The 15,540-nt window shown below is 48.2% G+C and overlaps 4 protein-coding genes across 4 annotated transcripts; 3 read left to right on the top strand and 1 right to left on the bottom strand.

Moving 5' to 3' along the window:
• Positions 1-42: 42 nt before the first annotated feature.
• Positions 43-4,005, top strand: F9C07_2205354 (Na+-independent Cl/HCO3 exchanger AE1; the record flags this gene model as incomplete). Its single annotated transcript, XM_041294474.2, has 12 exons — positions 43-133; positions 192-241; positions 296-403; positions 471-583; positions 646-1,031; positions 1,087-1,369; positions 1,514-1,550; positions 1,622-1,680; positions 1,814-2,194; positions 2,245-2,338; positions 2,406-3,337; positions 3,399-4,005. The coding sequence occupies 12 exons, from the start codon at positions 43-45 to the stop codon at positions 4,003-4,005; spliced, it is 3,141 nt and encodes a 1,046-aa protein (XP_041148741.2).
• Positions 4,006-4,294: 289 nt separating this feature from the next.
• F9C07_11725 (putative phosphoinositide 3-kinase) lies at positions 4,295-7,090 on the bottom strand (the record flags this gene model as incomplete). Its single annotated transcript, XM_041294471.1, has 2 exons — positions 4,295-6,944; positions 7,032-7,090. 2 exons carry the CDS (start codon positions 7,088-7,090, stop codon positions 4,295-4,297), a joined length of 2,709 nt encoding a protein of 902 aa, XP_041148743.1.
• Positions 7,091-7,508: 418 nt separating this feature from the next.
• F9C07_11726 (putative nuclear protein Qri2/Nse4) lies at positions 7,509-10,409 on the top strand (the record flags this gene model as incomplete). Its single annotated transcript, XM_041294481.2, has 4 exons — positions 7,509-7,818; positions 7,868-8,713; positions 8,769-8,948; positions 9,724-10,409. 4 exons carry the CDS (start codon positions 7,509-7,511, stop codon positions 10,407-10,409), a joined length of 2,022 nt encoding a protein of 673 aa, XP_041148744.2.
• Positions 10,410-11,719: 1,310 nt separating this feature from the next.
• Positions 11,720-15,331, top strand: F9C07_2075200 (uncharacterized protein; the record flags this gene model as incomplete). The annotated part of the gene is made up of 3 exons (XM_041294484.2): positions 11,720-11,782; positions 13,215-13,813; positions 13,885-15,331. 3 exons carry the CDS (start codon positions 11,720-11,722, stop codon positions 15,329-15,331), a joined length of 2,109 nt encoding a protein of 702 aa, XP_041148747.2.
• Between the last annotated feature and the right edge of the window lie 209 nt (positions 15,332-15,540).

The following is a 15,540-nucleotide window of genomic DNA, read 5'->3' as shown; positions in this document are numbered from 1 at the left end:
CGCTATACCTCATCCTGTGTGTTATTGTTCGATCACAGCAACATGTCTTCCACTACTGCCCTCGACAAAATCAACGTCGTCAACGACCCTCGGATCCGACGCTGCTCTGCCACCATCAATGGCAAGACATATGGTGTGGCCTCTTGCTTCCCACAACGTCCAGAGACGGTCTCACTAACTTGATTGGATAGGATATCTTCTCGCCGAGCCTGAGGGCGGCTTTACTCGCACGGTCTTCTTGGTATGTCATTATTTTAACCAATGAAACCACTGGTAACTAACCCGTGCATTACAGATTCACGGTTTCCCAGATTTGTCCATGGGCTGGAGATACCAGATTCCTCTCTTTCTCAAACTTGGCTTCCGCGTCGTTGCTGTTGACTGTATCGGATATGGTCGATCAGTAAGTCTCGGATAACTAGATGCGCAGTATGATTGGTTCTGAGCTCGTGTTAATCATATTCATCCAGGATGCACCAACTGGGTCTCTCGACGCCTATTCCTACAAGTCGCATGCCGACGATTTGGCCGAACTTGGAAAGCAACTCGGTTGCGAGAATATCGTTCTCGCCGGTCATGACTGGTATGTTCTCAATTACTCCGAGCTTAATGCTTCATGAGAAGACATCTAATCTTCTGAGTAAGGGGCTCGGTGATTGCCTCCCGTTTTGCTCTTTACCACCCTTCTTTCATCACACATCTCATTCTCTTCGTTGTCCCATATCTTCCTCCCTCGCCGAAATACATTGATACGGCAGATCTCGCCAAGGTCGTCCCCACAGTTGGGTACCAACTGCAATTCGGTAGCGCGGAAGGAGTGGTTGAGTCCCATACTCAGGACAAGGAAGGTATCCGTGCGTTCCTCAATGGCCTGTACGGCGGGGCCACTCCTGAAGGCAAATTTGCCATGGACTCAACCCGTGGTTTCGACTTTGAGGTGGCCAGCAAGCTGGGTCGTACAAGATTGCTGAGTGAGGAAGAGCTGCAGTATTACGTGGAGGAGTACTCGAGAAATGGGCTCCAGGGACCTTGTATGAACATTCCGTTCCATTCTATAAGGAACAGAGAAAGCTAATGAATTCGTAGGCAACTACTACCGCATTCGTCAGCAGAGCTGGACAGAGGAGCAGTCCCTTCTGGCCCAGGGCAAAGAGGCGATCTCAATCAAGTGCCCCGTGCTTTACGTTCACGCGCTTGCTGACCTTGTGGTCAACTCTGAGATGCCCAAAGCCATGGTACCCTTCGTGCCAAATCTCACTGTGAAAGAGGTCGAGGCAGGGCATTGGGCTCTGTGGCAGAAGCCAGCGGAGGTTAATACTTTTGTGACAGAGTGGCTGCAGCAGCAGGGACTTTTGGACTCGGCTAAGCTGTAAGGTGATTAATTATTAATTCTGGCTATGTCATTCTTTTTTTTTTTTTTTTTTTTTTTTTTTTTTTTTTTTTTTTTTGCCGACTATAATGCATCCGCTAGTATTTTTGTTAGAAGGAGAAGAGCAATGTATTAGCGATATAGGTATATGAATATGGATTCTGGTTTTGCTTGGCATGAAGTCAATTTTAGTTGACAAGAAATCACCCCTCATTGGCTGACGTATCAATCCAGCTACTATAAATTCTCAAGTCCAACGTCACTGTCCCCACCGACTCTTTACATAGTCTTAATATTCATTATAAAAGCAAGTCGCTTGCGAATATACTTGATAAACCAACTGGAAATGCGATAGCCCATCTCCTATTCAATCTCAAACCAATAAATGTCACTGATCTCAGCTTTTCGACCCCGCTCTACTCGAACCTCTTCCCTTCGCCACAGACCTCCAAGACGGCGGGATGAGCGAGAACAAAGTGGCATTCATGAGTTCGAGGTTGAGGAAAGAGACGATGCACATTCCATTATCACCCCCTCAAAACATACTCCCAAGGCGTTTCGAGTCTTACGGGGCTCTGTATCGGCTGGTGGGCCTCTGCGTCCTTTTCGATTGGTGAAGCAGGATATCGTCAACTTGCGCCGCCGATATGTTTCGGATTGGACTATATTCAACCAATTGATCTTCGCTAGTGCGGTATACGTATTCTTCACGAATCTTCTCCCGGGAATTACTTTTGCCAGTGACTTGTATGTCTTGACTGGCAAGACCTGGGGAACGATTGAGGTTGTGTTTAGTACGGGACTGTGTGGAATTATATTCTCATTGTATGCTGTCCGGGAGAATAATAAACTTTGTTCAAGCTAATCCAGCTTAGATTCTCTATTCAACCACTGACAATACTTGGTGTCACGGGTCCTTTCTCTGTACTAGCGGAGAATATCTATGCATTGTGTGACGAAGTTTTTAAGGTATTTCCTTGCAGAAGCAAATCCGCCACTTGTATATCACTTCAACAGTATTTGATAACAATAATAGGTGCCTTTCCTCCCTTTCATGGCATGGTCCTTGATTCATGCAGCCTGGTTGCATTATATCCTAGCTATAATCAATGCTCATGACTGGACTATGCGCTATGTGACAACATTCGCCACAGAAATCTTTTCTCTCCTAAACAGCATCATCTATTTCCATAAGGCCATTCAGGAGCTTGAAAGAGCACATGATACTCTCTCATTCGCCGCTTTCTTATACGCAGTAATCGGTGCCGTTGGAACTATGCTCCTCGCTATCTTTCTCTCTACAGCTGAAAGTTGGAAGCCTTTATTCCATCGATACATCCGAATGGGGCTCACAGAGTACGCCGCCGCAATATCCATCATCATCTTTATCGGCATGCCCCATATCGGCGAATTGGCACACCTCGACAAGATGACTCTTCCCGTCAGCAGCTCCTTCAAACCCACATCACCAGACCGTGACAAGTTCTTCGTCGAATTTTGGACCTTACCTGTCGGATGGGTCTTCGCCGCCATAGTTCCAGGAATAATAATCACCATCCTCTTCTTCTTCGACCACGAAGTAAGCTCCATCATATGCACAATTGACAGATATGGCACCCGCAAACCCGGCGGCTTCGCATGGGACATCATCCTGTTGGGCACAACAACCGCTCTCTGTGGAATCCTAGGCATCCCACCCGCCAACGGTCTCTTACCACAGGCTCCCCTACACTCCGAATCACTAATGCATTCGGAGCGAGAACAGCGCACCGTCATTACAGATGGCGAAGAGAAAGTTGAGACGCACGAAGTCAAGCGCGTTTACGAACAGCGCTGGTCCTCTTTTTTGCACGCAGGGGCTATCCTTCTTTTCGTCAGCCCGCCGTTCATGAAAGTCCTCGGCTTAACGCCGACGAGTGTTCTTGCCGGTCTATTCATGTTCATGGGTGAGCAGAGTTTATCGGTCAAGTAAGTGCATACTCTCACAACGTATTTTAATGGGGGATGAATATAGCTCATCCAAGCATAGTCCTATATTATACCGAACCTTCTACCTTCTTACTCCCCCGTCTGAACTCCCGTCTCTACCATCTTCTCTTGCGAAGAAACCTGGCGATGAAGATCACAATGACAACAGCAACCCACCACGTCCCTCCTATATCCCCATTCACCTTTACACTATCCTACAGATTGTCATCACTGTGGCTATCTTCATCGTCACCCTGACACGAGGTGCTCCCGCCTTCCCCGTTCTAATCGTTGCTCTTGTTCCCTTTCGCCTCCTAGTAATGAAACACTGGTGGCCGCGCGAGGTCCTCCGCTTCGTGGATGCCTGGGCTTGCAGAGAAGGTACTCCTGAGGACGATGAGGATGCAGAGGCAAAGAAAGATGAGTTTAGTGGCGATGGTCTCGCCGGTCGTGCCGGTTTGGGTAATGAGACAGATGGTATCTTTTCGTCGCAGTTAGATGAGTCCGGATGTAGGCCATCTGGGACGCCGGCTTTGATTTCTAGATCCACGTCTCATCCTGGTGAGGTTGGTATTGCGGATAGGAATGACTCTGGGCAGGAGTGGGTGGAACTCGAGTATCGGACGCGACAAGACGAGGAATTGGGTCGGTCGATCAAGGGGTGTTGATGATAAGGTCGGTTTGCTGGTTCGTTGAATGATTAATGATGGGGAGGGATAGATTTCAGTCATTTGAATTTTCTATCATAGATCTATATATAGTTATATTGACAAAAGAATATCAGCCTAAGTCGACTAGGGTATCTCCTGTAGACAAGACCTGCGCCGATCCCATTCCTTGACTCCTAATCAATCATACCCAATACACAAAGAATAGCGCCAATGCCTGTATCAAAATCCCAAAGTCGAACAAAGCGGCAAATAGAATCTCCAGCAAGCGCTCGCCACTGATAATACATCATGCTCTCCAACCCTGAACAAACTCATGAAGACGATCAATAACCACCCCAAATATAGCATTTACGCTGTCACCAATGAGTTGTTCAAAATGACGAATAGCCTCCTCTTCTGTCATCTCAAGATGAAACCTCTCTTTGACCTTGAGTACCGCCTTATCCGGCTCAACGCGGATATCGGGGATATTGGCGTCGACCATTAAACTGAAAAGGTTGAGAATCAGGTTTGCCGACTTGCGCAGCGTGGTGTACGCGGTGAAGCAGTATTGCTTGAATTGGAGGTAGTGCGGAGATGTGGTGCCGCCCATTCCTTCGACCATTTCTTTGCAGAGCTTCATCATTGGAGCGAACGGTTTGGGGTCTCGGCCTAGGATGAAACCGAAGTCGGCGTGGAAGAAATGGCCATCTGGGGCGAGGAGAAGATTCTCAAGATGTCTGTCGCCGACGCCGAGGAGGTATGTAATCACGCAGTATCCGGCACAGGATTTTATGTAGGTATCCATAGTCTCCTTTCGGACACCAAGTGGTTCACTCTCATCAGGGTTGTTTGCTTGTAGATACGCAAGGACTGACCTGTGCTTGGCTGAGATTGCAGACAAGGATGCTGATGGAATGAACTGAACGGCGCCTGCCGTAGCATTGGTCGCAAGGATTCGATAGGGTGTCAGTTTAAGATCCAAATTTTCCTTCTGCAGGAGACGGTCCATCAGGATGATTATCTGTATAACAAGCTGGTCTTGGCGAAGATCATCGCCGACTTTGAACAGGATTGGATACTTCTGCCCCTCCGATGTCTTGAAGGTGATGAGTAAAGGAGACAGTGTTGATTTGAAGACGTTGGAATTGTCCGGAAAGCAGCCTGTGACTGATATTTCTGGATCTATGGGTAGCGGCAATGGAGGGTCGATGTGCACAAGCTCATTTTTAGGGTCTTTCAGGTACTTTTTGAGCTTCTCAATCTTCAGTAGCCGGTTATCTCGCGAAAATCTGAGATCCTTGGCGATCTTTGAGAGCACGGCAACTAGCTCACCCTGGCGTAACAGCGTTTTCCGATGCTCAGGATGCACTTGTTCCAAATCGGCCATGAAATAATATTCTACCCGAGCGAAGAGCCTGCGCTGTGCGGATAGGGTCCCGGGGCTAGTGTCATCGCATTCAACCATTAGATACCAATGGAAATAACTTCCGAGCTTGAAATTATTTGCAGCACGAGTGATCAAGAAATTAGCCAGCGACGAATCATGGGCAGCATCCTCAGTGTCAACGTTGGAATTGTCCTCGTACTTTAGCGCCTGTACCAACTGGAGGAGGTAAAGGAGAAGCTCTTCATCGTCGGCCTTCCGAAGTCTTTCAACTGCATAAGAACGGACTGCCGGGTTATCAAAAGTTGGTCCAAGAAGTTCCAAAGCATCATCAACATCGATTTCGGTCCATTTAGGGAGAATTTCCACTGCCTGATGTGATTCACCCGCATCGCGCCAGTTCACCGACTTAACAAACTTCGTCAACGCTCGCTTCTCACGAGTTAAGTAGTATCTGAAGCGCCAAACAAGGTCCTTTTCCTCGGCGGTAAGGTCTTGCGTTGGCTCGTACGACAGTATGGCATTTAGTTCATCCCGGATCTTTGGGTTTGGTTTAAGGTCTCTGTCCATGATGCCGGTACGGTGACTACGGATGAGTCTTCTGTGTTTGTCCTCACATGGATTGCCTGTCTGCCCAACTTCAGGGTCGTATATTCTTATCACACCCTCTCCATCAGCACCTTCGATTCCGGGGCCAAAGCGAACCTCCGGTGCAGGTTTCAGCGCAGAGCTAGGATTCGCAGGTGCATTCTGGGGGTACGACGAGACCGGGGGCGGAGGATACTCGTGATCAGACCAGACGACGGGGTGGTCAAAGCGTGGGAATTCGACGTAGAGAGTAAAGTTCTCGTCGTCAAGATTCCCTTCATCCGAATCATCTCCATCAGCCCCATATTTCTCCCGGTGTTTCTGCTTCGTCGATTTTAGAAGGATGGCGCGCTTCCTTGCGGATTCTTCAGCATTAATTTTCAGCTTCTCAAGCTGACGAAAGACCATCTGGTCCATCCAATCGATCCGTGGTATTTCCCCCATTTCGTGCTTCTTAATCAGCACCTCCACTCGTTCCAACTCTATCTCCTCGGGAGAAGGGCCCAGCGGATCGGGAGCATTGGCCTTCCGTCGCTTCGTTGAGGGGATTGAAGGTGTAGTTGTCGAAGAGAATCCATCAGCAGCTTTGTGGCGATATACTTTGCACTTCTGCCTCCCCATCTTCAATTTACCCTCTTCATCAAACAGAGATATTGTTGTCCCTCCGAATGGGACATAGTGGCCCTGCGCACCTTCACCGCCAAATGGGGACAGGTCCCAAATGGTTATCGCAAGCTGGCACTTGTATGGGGCATCCTTGAGTGACATAGGCATCTGCAGCCATTCATTCCAAGCGCGGACAGATTTGAATGTCCTATAAGAGGTTTGCAAAGGCACCCCCAGCGGTTTTGAGTCTGACCATAGTTGCACTGTGACAAATAGATCGGATGTGGGGTTCTGCACGGAACCGAGGTGTCGCAATTCCGGTCGCTTGAGGAGTATAGAAAAGGGGACCTCTTTTTGCTTCCCTTCCAAGGAGCCACTGCCGATTGATTAGCTGAATCGAAGTCCAGCGTCTGCCATTACAAAGCAGCCCAAGGTGCTATTTGAGGTTTGCGGCCTCACTTACATTTTGATCTGAATCGGAAAGTCCACCTGGGTGGAGACAGCGAATGTGAAGGCCTCCATCTTGATTCGGAGATTCCGAATTAGCCCTCATTGACTCTTGGAGTCCTTCATTACATATATCTCTGTGAAAGGAGGACAACAGAGCTCCGTCCGGGGAGATGGCAATGCGGCCTATTGATTGGGCAAGAGTCTAGAGCACTTATCGGATGACGCGGGGTCAGCTGATTTCACGTGATCTCTTCGCAACGCGTTTGGCGCGCGGCAGCCTTCCAAAAAAGCAATAATGATTGATAGATGGAGTTGTTGGTGAGACCATTATTAGCGGTCTAATTGCCTCATGCCTTTCTTACCTAAGTGACATCGCCCCCAATTATTTTTGGTGAATTATAACCTTGTCTCACCAGCCTGTCATAGTTTCGGCCCACCCCCTGTCGCGTCTTGTGTTTGACGTACTTTCGTCGAAGTCCCGCTACTAAGCATGGCACGCATTTCGCACAGCCGTAGGCCTTCAAGTCAATCTTCATCGCCTGAACCTTCATCCGATAAAGAGAACCGCCAAGTTTCCGCTCGTGTTGAAAAAAGAAGCCAGGCTCAGACTATGTCCTCCAGCGCCAATGCAAAGCGCCAGCGCTTGTCAAATAGAGCGTCCAATATTCAGAGCGGCAGTCAGTCGCAAGTATCCCCATCGCAACAGGATCGCGATAAACAATTTTACGACCCAGATCAGGATGAAAAGGAACGAAGGCGGGTTAGGAAGGGACTTAGGGACTTGACGCGGGAGTTACATGGTACGGTCTCACCGCACAGTACTTTATTCATTTCTTAACAATGGTGTAGATTCTAGGAGCGAGTATATGCAGCCTGGCAATTATGGCATTCGGGACACCATTCAAAAAGCCAACGAATACTTCCAAGAAGTTAAGCAGACTTCAGACGCTACGATCGACTCACGTCTCTTAGTCAGTGCCGCCGACCTCTCATACAAGAAGACCGCACATTTAGTCTTGGGAGATGCATCTGCAGGTATAGATGTGGACGAATTTGTCTCTAAATGCATATCGTTTATGCGCAGGGCTCCAGAAGACTCACAAGCTATGCTGTCGAGCACACAGCGTCGTCGTGGCCAAGCTTCAGGCAGAAGTCAAGCGGACCCCAATGATAGCGATGAGGACCAAGGAGATGCGATGAACTGGGACTGGCTTGGGCGATCTGCTTGTTTCCGCCACAATTCACGGCCTTCCGTTTCCGGGTTCTTGCTAGGACCATTGTCGGTACAGAAGCGTACCCGACAAATTACACAGCGAAGGGCTAGAGAGCGTATCGATCCGTCACAAGCGGTGCGACCACAGGAGCTTCGGGAGGAAGATCTTGATCGACAAGAAACGTCTAACCTTACCACCATGTGTACAAGCATCAACAAACTGCTTGCAAGAACGCAGAATGCTGGCCAAGACATGGTAGAGAGACTACTGTCGCAACTGGAAGAAGAACCCACAGATGAAATGGTGCAAAAAGTGATGGCTCAACATCATGTTGCGGATGATGGTGGTGTTCCCCTGTTTCACTTCTGCATCAATCCGAGGTCGTTCGGACAAAGTGTGGAAAATCTGTTCTACGTCAGCTTCCTGGTCAGGGATGGCACTGTTGGTATCCAGGTAGATAGTCGACATTTGCCAACTCTACGTGGGTCTCTCCTGGACTTCATTCATACTTCTTTACCTAACGTTGGTTGTTACAGATGCTGCGAAACCGTATGCCCCAAGCGAAGCCCAAAGGAAAGGGGTTCAAAAACATCAGGCTATTTTCAGCCTTGACTTTGAAACCTGGCGGGACCTAATCGAAGTCTACGGTATCGAGGAATCCATCATTCCACATCGCGAAGAAGAGCAACATGAGAACACTGGGCACGGCTGGTATAGCTAGGGGCTGTCTGGCCGCATTGCTCTGCTGACGGCAGTCTGGAGCCGAGCATCTGAGTTTTTGTTATTCCTTATCTTTCCCCTTTTTGATTAATCGTAGATACTTATGATACCCATCTTGTTCTGGAGGTTGCAAATCAAACTTATGCTTATGTTATTTATGACTTGTACATGGTTCGTAACGTAGATCTGCGCCTGAGTGCACGTGTTTCCAATCAACAATGTACACTTGGAATTACATAAACATTTATAATTTGAAATAAGTTATACTCCGTAAGGTAGCTTAGCAAAGCAAAATAGAAGCCAGTCTGTTGGCTTATAGATGCACAGCGTTCTAGACCGTAGGCCCGCGCTACGTTGACGTCACACTCCGCTGTCATACTGTTTCAGCCACAAGTCCAGATTCCTGTGCTTAATTAATTGATTACTGAACGAACATCCCAGAGCATGTGAGCCCACGAACAACTTATCAGTACGAAGTAGCCAGAGTCCCAATAAGTATTTCAACTCCCCATCGCGACAATCACCACCGGAAAATAGTCGCACGAATAAGTACGCCCTCAATCATGGCTCCGCAACTCTTCCCCAAGAACCCATCCGAGGTGATGGTAATTCGCAATGTGACTTCGGACGTGATTACAATGAGCTTGCCATTCGCGAGGTTTGGACGTTTAAAGTTTGGCGGACGAGGAACCCTAGGTACATATCCATAGCCCAAAAATCGATCCTCAACCGGCGAAGCTTGCGCAAAAGAAATCTAACAACCTCCGACAGTGAAGCTGGCATCCGGCGCTATAGCAGTGTTTTCCCCAGTATCCCTCACACCAGAAGTCCGCGAGGCCATCTCAAGTCTAGGCGGTCATCTCAAGTATATCGCAGCGCTGGACCTCGAGCACCATATCAATATTACATCGTGGAAAGAGGCGTACCCGGACGCCGAAATCATCGCACCCGAAGGTCTCTACGAGAAGCGGCAATCCAACCCCGAATACAAGGATACACCGTTCCAACACGTGTTCCGCAAAGAGAACCACGGCCAGCAGAAAATCTCCGAAGAGTTTGACTCAGAGTTTGAGACCGAATACGTGTACGGACATCCGTCACGGGAGCTCGTGTTTCTGCATAAGCGATCGCGCACGCTCATCGAGGCGGATCTCTTATTTAATCTCCCCGCAAGGGAGCAGTATTCGAAGACGGGTGAAAGCGCCACTTCGGGACTCCTTACCAAGATTATCAGCCCGTTGCTCTCGACTAACGCGCCTGCGACATGGCAGAAGAGGTTTGTGTGGTATATACTGTCGAGTGGTGACCGGAAGGCTTTTAATGAATCAGTACGCCGCATTGATAAGTGGGATTTTAATCGGTTGATTCCCTGCCATGGAGATGTGGTTGAGAGTGGGGCTAAGGGGGTATTCCGGACGGTGATGGAGTGGCATTTGGAAGGGAGAAAAAATCTCTGATTGCCTTTCTTTGATGTCTATCTGGTTTTTCTGCTACTGGGTTCTATACTCGTTATGTGTTGATGCGGGCGTCAGACTGTATTACTACTCTTGACTATTGATATGAGATAATCAATGTAATTGTATCATGCCACATGCTATTATTCATCGCGTATTCTGGAAAAAATAGGTTAGGAACTAGAACTTTAGTAAATGATGGCTTGATTGAAGTGGAAACTGAAAAACAGAGGGAAAAGAGAGGGAAAAATTGAACTAATTGATAGGACCCATGACAATGTGGCGGTCAGATGATCTTCAGGCTACCATACTGCACATGACGTCACTTCAGCCACAATCTTCAGGCTTCGTTTATTTGCTCGTCACTTGTATGTTCTTGTATTTACAAGAGCGAAAGTAAATAAGCGAAGGAAGAAAAATAGGGAAAAGATCCCGAGAAAACGCCATATTGCAAAACTTGCGCCTCTATGTGAATACCTTTCCATGGTAAGAATATGGAGCTATTGAACCCTTCCAGGCATAGACTAGATATAGAGTGCGATGGATAGTGGATAAAGTGGATAGCTGCGGTATGGTTTACATGCTGTTTTCTGCCTAGTGATGGACATGGTGGAGTACCTTTTCAGCCCTAGTTTACAGTTAGCTCTGTTGATTTACTAACAACTAACTTTTTAAAGGGTAATGATTTTCTGGGATTTCCGAAGTTGTTCCCTTGCTTTCTGAAGGTACGGAAATTGAAAAAAATTTGAGGTGAATCTAACGGTTGTTATCGCCCTAATAGAGGTGGTATATTGCGCCACATTTGAGACCTGTAAACTGTGATGTCAGAGTATATTGTGCAACCTCAAGCATACTCAAATGTCTCGTTGTCCACCGCTCAACAAATGGAATAAGTGGAAAAGATAATCTGGAGCCTAGACTACCTACGTTGGGCAGAACACGAGCCGTTCTCATTAGCCAATCATCGGAAAGAAACTATGTCATCTCGCTGGAGTGACGATCAAAAGAAATTAACTTCATTAACTCGCTAGAGTAAGGACCAAGAAAAAAGAAAAACGATGAAGAAAAAAGTTGCTGCAGATCTTCCTGGTCTGGCGGGAAGCTCGTATTTAAACTGGTTACTTCCTCCACCCTACTCGCTTCTTGCAGCCGATCTCTCATATTTATACCATTCTCCTCGCAGACTACTAAGTACAGTGTGATATCAGACTTACACTCCGCATACGTCCTTATTAGGCACCCTTGTTTCGTACCTGCATCTTTGTCCTCACCATTCACACCGCTACTCGAGACTCACACATTACACTGTCATCATGCCTGTCGTCTCACGTCTCGTGTCGATTGTTCTCCGCGTGGTAGAAATCATCTGCGGTGCGGTACGTTCTCTATACACCTCCACAGAAGAAGCGATTATGAGTGGGAAAAGACAGAAGAAGAGAAAATAAAAATTAACATTGCTCCAGATCGTCGCCGGTATCATCGGTTACTACCTTGGTTCGTTGGATGACCTTGAGGCTTGGCCTCAAGCACGATGGATCTATACCGAAGTAATTGCCGGTTTATCCATTCTACTGGGCCTGATATGGCTGATACCTTTCTCATCCGGCTTCTTTTCGTGGCCCTGTACGTCTTCTCCGTGCTATGGCGTAAAAAAAGTTGAGATCAATAGCTGATATATTCTCACAGTTGATGTCATTATCTCTCTCGCTTGGTTTGCTGCCTTCGGTATCCTCGTTGACGCTATCCACAAATTTAACTGCGGAAGTATCTGGGCATGGGGCGGTATCGTTCATAACGACGTGTGTGGTCGGTGGAAAGCCGCAGAGGCATTCAGCTTCATCTCTGCCTGCGTCTGGCTTGTTTCGGCGCTTGTGGTCCGTACTCACCTCCGCATCTATGGATGTAATCTCGTATACTGATTGAGTCTGTGCTTAGGGTATCTGGTTCACCTTCCGGGTCCGTGGTACTACCAGTGACGCAGTGTAAGTTTTCTATCATGGTTCCTGGCCATATACGTGATGCTGATTTTTATCTAGTAGCAATCGCCGTGGCTTCTTTAGGCGGTCCGCTGTTTAAATTTGAAACGCTATGCTTTACGATCTTGTCTGGTTTTCTCGGCTGCCGAATAGCCCCGGGTATGGCCGGCTATCAGCGAGAATCAGACCGGTGATTCAAAGAGAGACATCTATCAACCCACACGACACTCTTTATACCCCAATCCTGACACGATATTCTGCGTCGTGATTCAGTATTGGTGCAATACAGCGCCGCCACTTGTTATAGTCGCGTCAAGTTCTGCTGGATGTTCATGGCTCGCCATCAGCGGGATGCATGACCATTGACACGGGAAACGACCTAATGACTCTTTTTTATTACAATTAATACTAATACAGATACCCCGTCGGCGTGTTGATGAGCTCATGTGGCATGTTGGTGGCAAACTATCTCGCTCATTACGTTTAGACCCTGATCTTTAATCTTTAGTTGATAATTCAAGTCTACTTTGGTTTTGTATCTAATGTGTGTTGTACATGATTGCCTTGTTTATCAGGTGTCTAAGATGTTTCGGTCGCGGTTGCAGTCTGGAAAGCGAGCGTGACTCCAGCTGCTACTAAGGATGGATCGCGGGCTAAATTTAAACCTAAAAAACCAATAAGCTGCCACCTTCCCTTTGACGATTGAGACATTCATCTAAAAGTCTCCAGGGCAATTCCTATACTCAAGTCCAACTCGTGGAGGAGTTGAAGCCACGTTGAGTGATTCGATGACTAAGTTCATTTAAAGGGGCTGAGTTGATATTCCTTTCAGGAGTCTCTCTCCCGCGGTTCACTTTCCACTCATCCATGGCTTATGTTGCCAAAAATGCATTCGGACCAAACACCTAGAGGGGGATCCAGGTCTAGGTCCTCTTCCCCTGAAAAGAAACTCCCGGACGCGGAGGCGTATCCGATGCATATTCTGGCCCATGAGGATTCCTCAGGAAACAACCCATTCGTGATCGTCACGAGGCCAAGTACTGACTCGGTACACGCCGACGACCATTTTCAGGGTACCGATGATTTTCATGGCACCAATGAGCCGCTACTGCCAACCTCAACCCCACGTTTGCGCCCTGATCAAGAATCGGGTCAATTCTCGTGCTCTCTCTCTAGGATCTATACATGGATTAAAGGACCATCGCCGCCGCGCAAGTATCTGATCAACCCTTGGCTGCGCCGATGGCAAACCGCTCCTGGTCGGCTCGTGGAGCGCTACTTTCCTAGCAAGAGCGCTAAAGTCTGGCTCCTTGTACTTTGCCTGGGTGTTTGGGGCGCTGTGTTTATAGAAACTTTGCATTATTCTATTTCAGCCCAGGAGATTCCGGGCTATGGAAAACCTGTAAAACTCCCATGTTATGGCGGACTGTGGTATGGTAACGTCGACTGATTTCTTCCTGGTCCGAGCCTTATCATGTGTACTCATCTACTTATCGTGGCAGGTCGAACGCTACTAGTTGCGGGATCAATGGCGATGATTGTCGTCCCTTTGATAAAGGAGGGTTTGCATTCCGCTGCCCTGCAGGTTGTGCCTCCACGATCGTGCTTGAACCTTACTATGTAGGCCCGGAGGAGATAAATTACAAGAATCTCGTTATCGGAGGTGGTACGGAGAGCTCTGAAAGTAACAACTACGGTATTTATCGTGGGGACTCTGCGATCTGCCCTGCAGCCCTGCACGCTGGGCTCATCAGCGACCAGAAGGGTGGTTGTGGCATTCTCCGTCGGACGGGCGAGTACTCCGGCTTTGTATCCATCGAGAAGAACGGAATCTCAAGCATAGGCTTCCCATCTAACTTCCCACTCTCTTTCACCTTTGGAAGCGGAGAGTTTTCCGACGAGAGCAGCGTAAGCTGCCAGGATCTTCGATGGCCGTTGTTCACCTTCTCCCTGATAGTCACTGCTATACTATCACTATTCACCACGTCGCCTGCGGCGTTCTACGCTTCTATATACTTCATCGTCTACTTCCAAGTAGCTCTTTCGTCTGATCCACCTTACTCCCCAGATTTCTACGAGGTGGTATCCACCGCACTTGGCCGATTTCTCCCCTGTGCCTTTGTCGGATTCGCACTGTACTATTTCTGCATCCGGCACACGCTGAAAGACCTGGACGCCCACTGGGACAAGACCGTCCTCTGGCTGGGACCCTGTTGGGTGGGAGCCCTCAACACCGACACATTCGACAAGATCCCCATCTCCCGTCTGACGCCCCACGATATCCAACAACAACCAGGCGCCATCCCCGCGCTGGTCATCATCGTCGTTCTTCTGATCGCCATCGTGTTAACCCAAGCCCTCGCCTTCCGCAACGAGGGCAGACTCCCAAAAATGCTGTCTATATACGGCATCATGGTCTGCGGCATTGTCGCCCTTCTCGTTGTACCAAACATGAACCTCCGAATCCACCACTACATCCTCAGTCTCCTCTTCCTCCCCGGGACAACCATCCAAACCAGGCCCAGTCTCATGTACCAAGGTCTCCTGGTCGGCCTGTTCATCAACGGCATCGCAAGATGGGGCTTCGACAGCATCCTTCAAACAGCAGCTGCTCTGCTCAACGGTGCGGAGCTTGGAAGTATCCTCCCTGTAATCGGGGCTCCGTTCGTCCCTTCGGCCCAGAACATTGTATTCAAGTTTCCGGATGTCGCCGAGGATGCTGACGGGATCAGCGTTTTGGTGAATGATGTTGAACGGTTTCAGGCTTTCAAGTCAGATAATGGATCTGTGGAATCCTTCAATTGGACGCGGCTTAAGGCGGATGAGCCGGAGTATTTCCGGTTCGGTTATGTCAAGATGAATGCCCTTGGTGGGCTCTGGTATGAGGATTTTACGAAGCCGGTTGTTTGGGAGGCCGATGGGGTGTGGAATAATTCCGGGCATCCCTGAGAAAGTCTTGAGTTTTCTTTTACAGGACTCTCTCATATTATTTCGTATATATAGAATGTATATATTACTGTCATGGCCCGCATAGGCGATGTTCACTGAGGTGAGCTATCTATAGCGGACTGGTATATACTTAGTGTATAGGTTGTACAAGTATCCTTAAGTCCATCAACACATGACAATGCCCTAAAAGTGACCCAATTTCATCATGA

This window comes from Aspergillus flavus, chromosome 6 (assembly GCF_009017415.1).
Source record: "Aspergillus flavus chromosome 6, complete sequence".
Lineage (NCBI taxonomy): Eukaryota > Fungi > Ascomycota > Eurotiomycetes > Eurotiales > Aspergillaceae > Aspergillus > Aspergillus flavus.
This window is presented reverse-complemented; position numbering and strand designations above follow the sequence as displayed.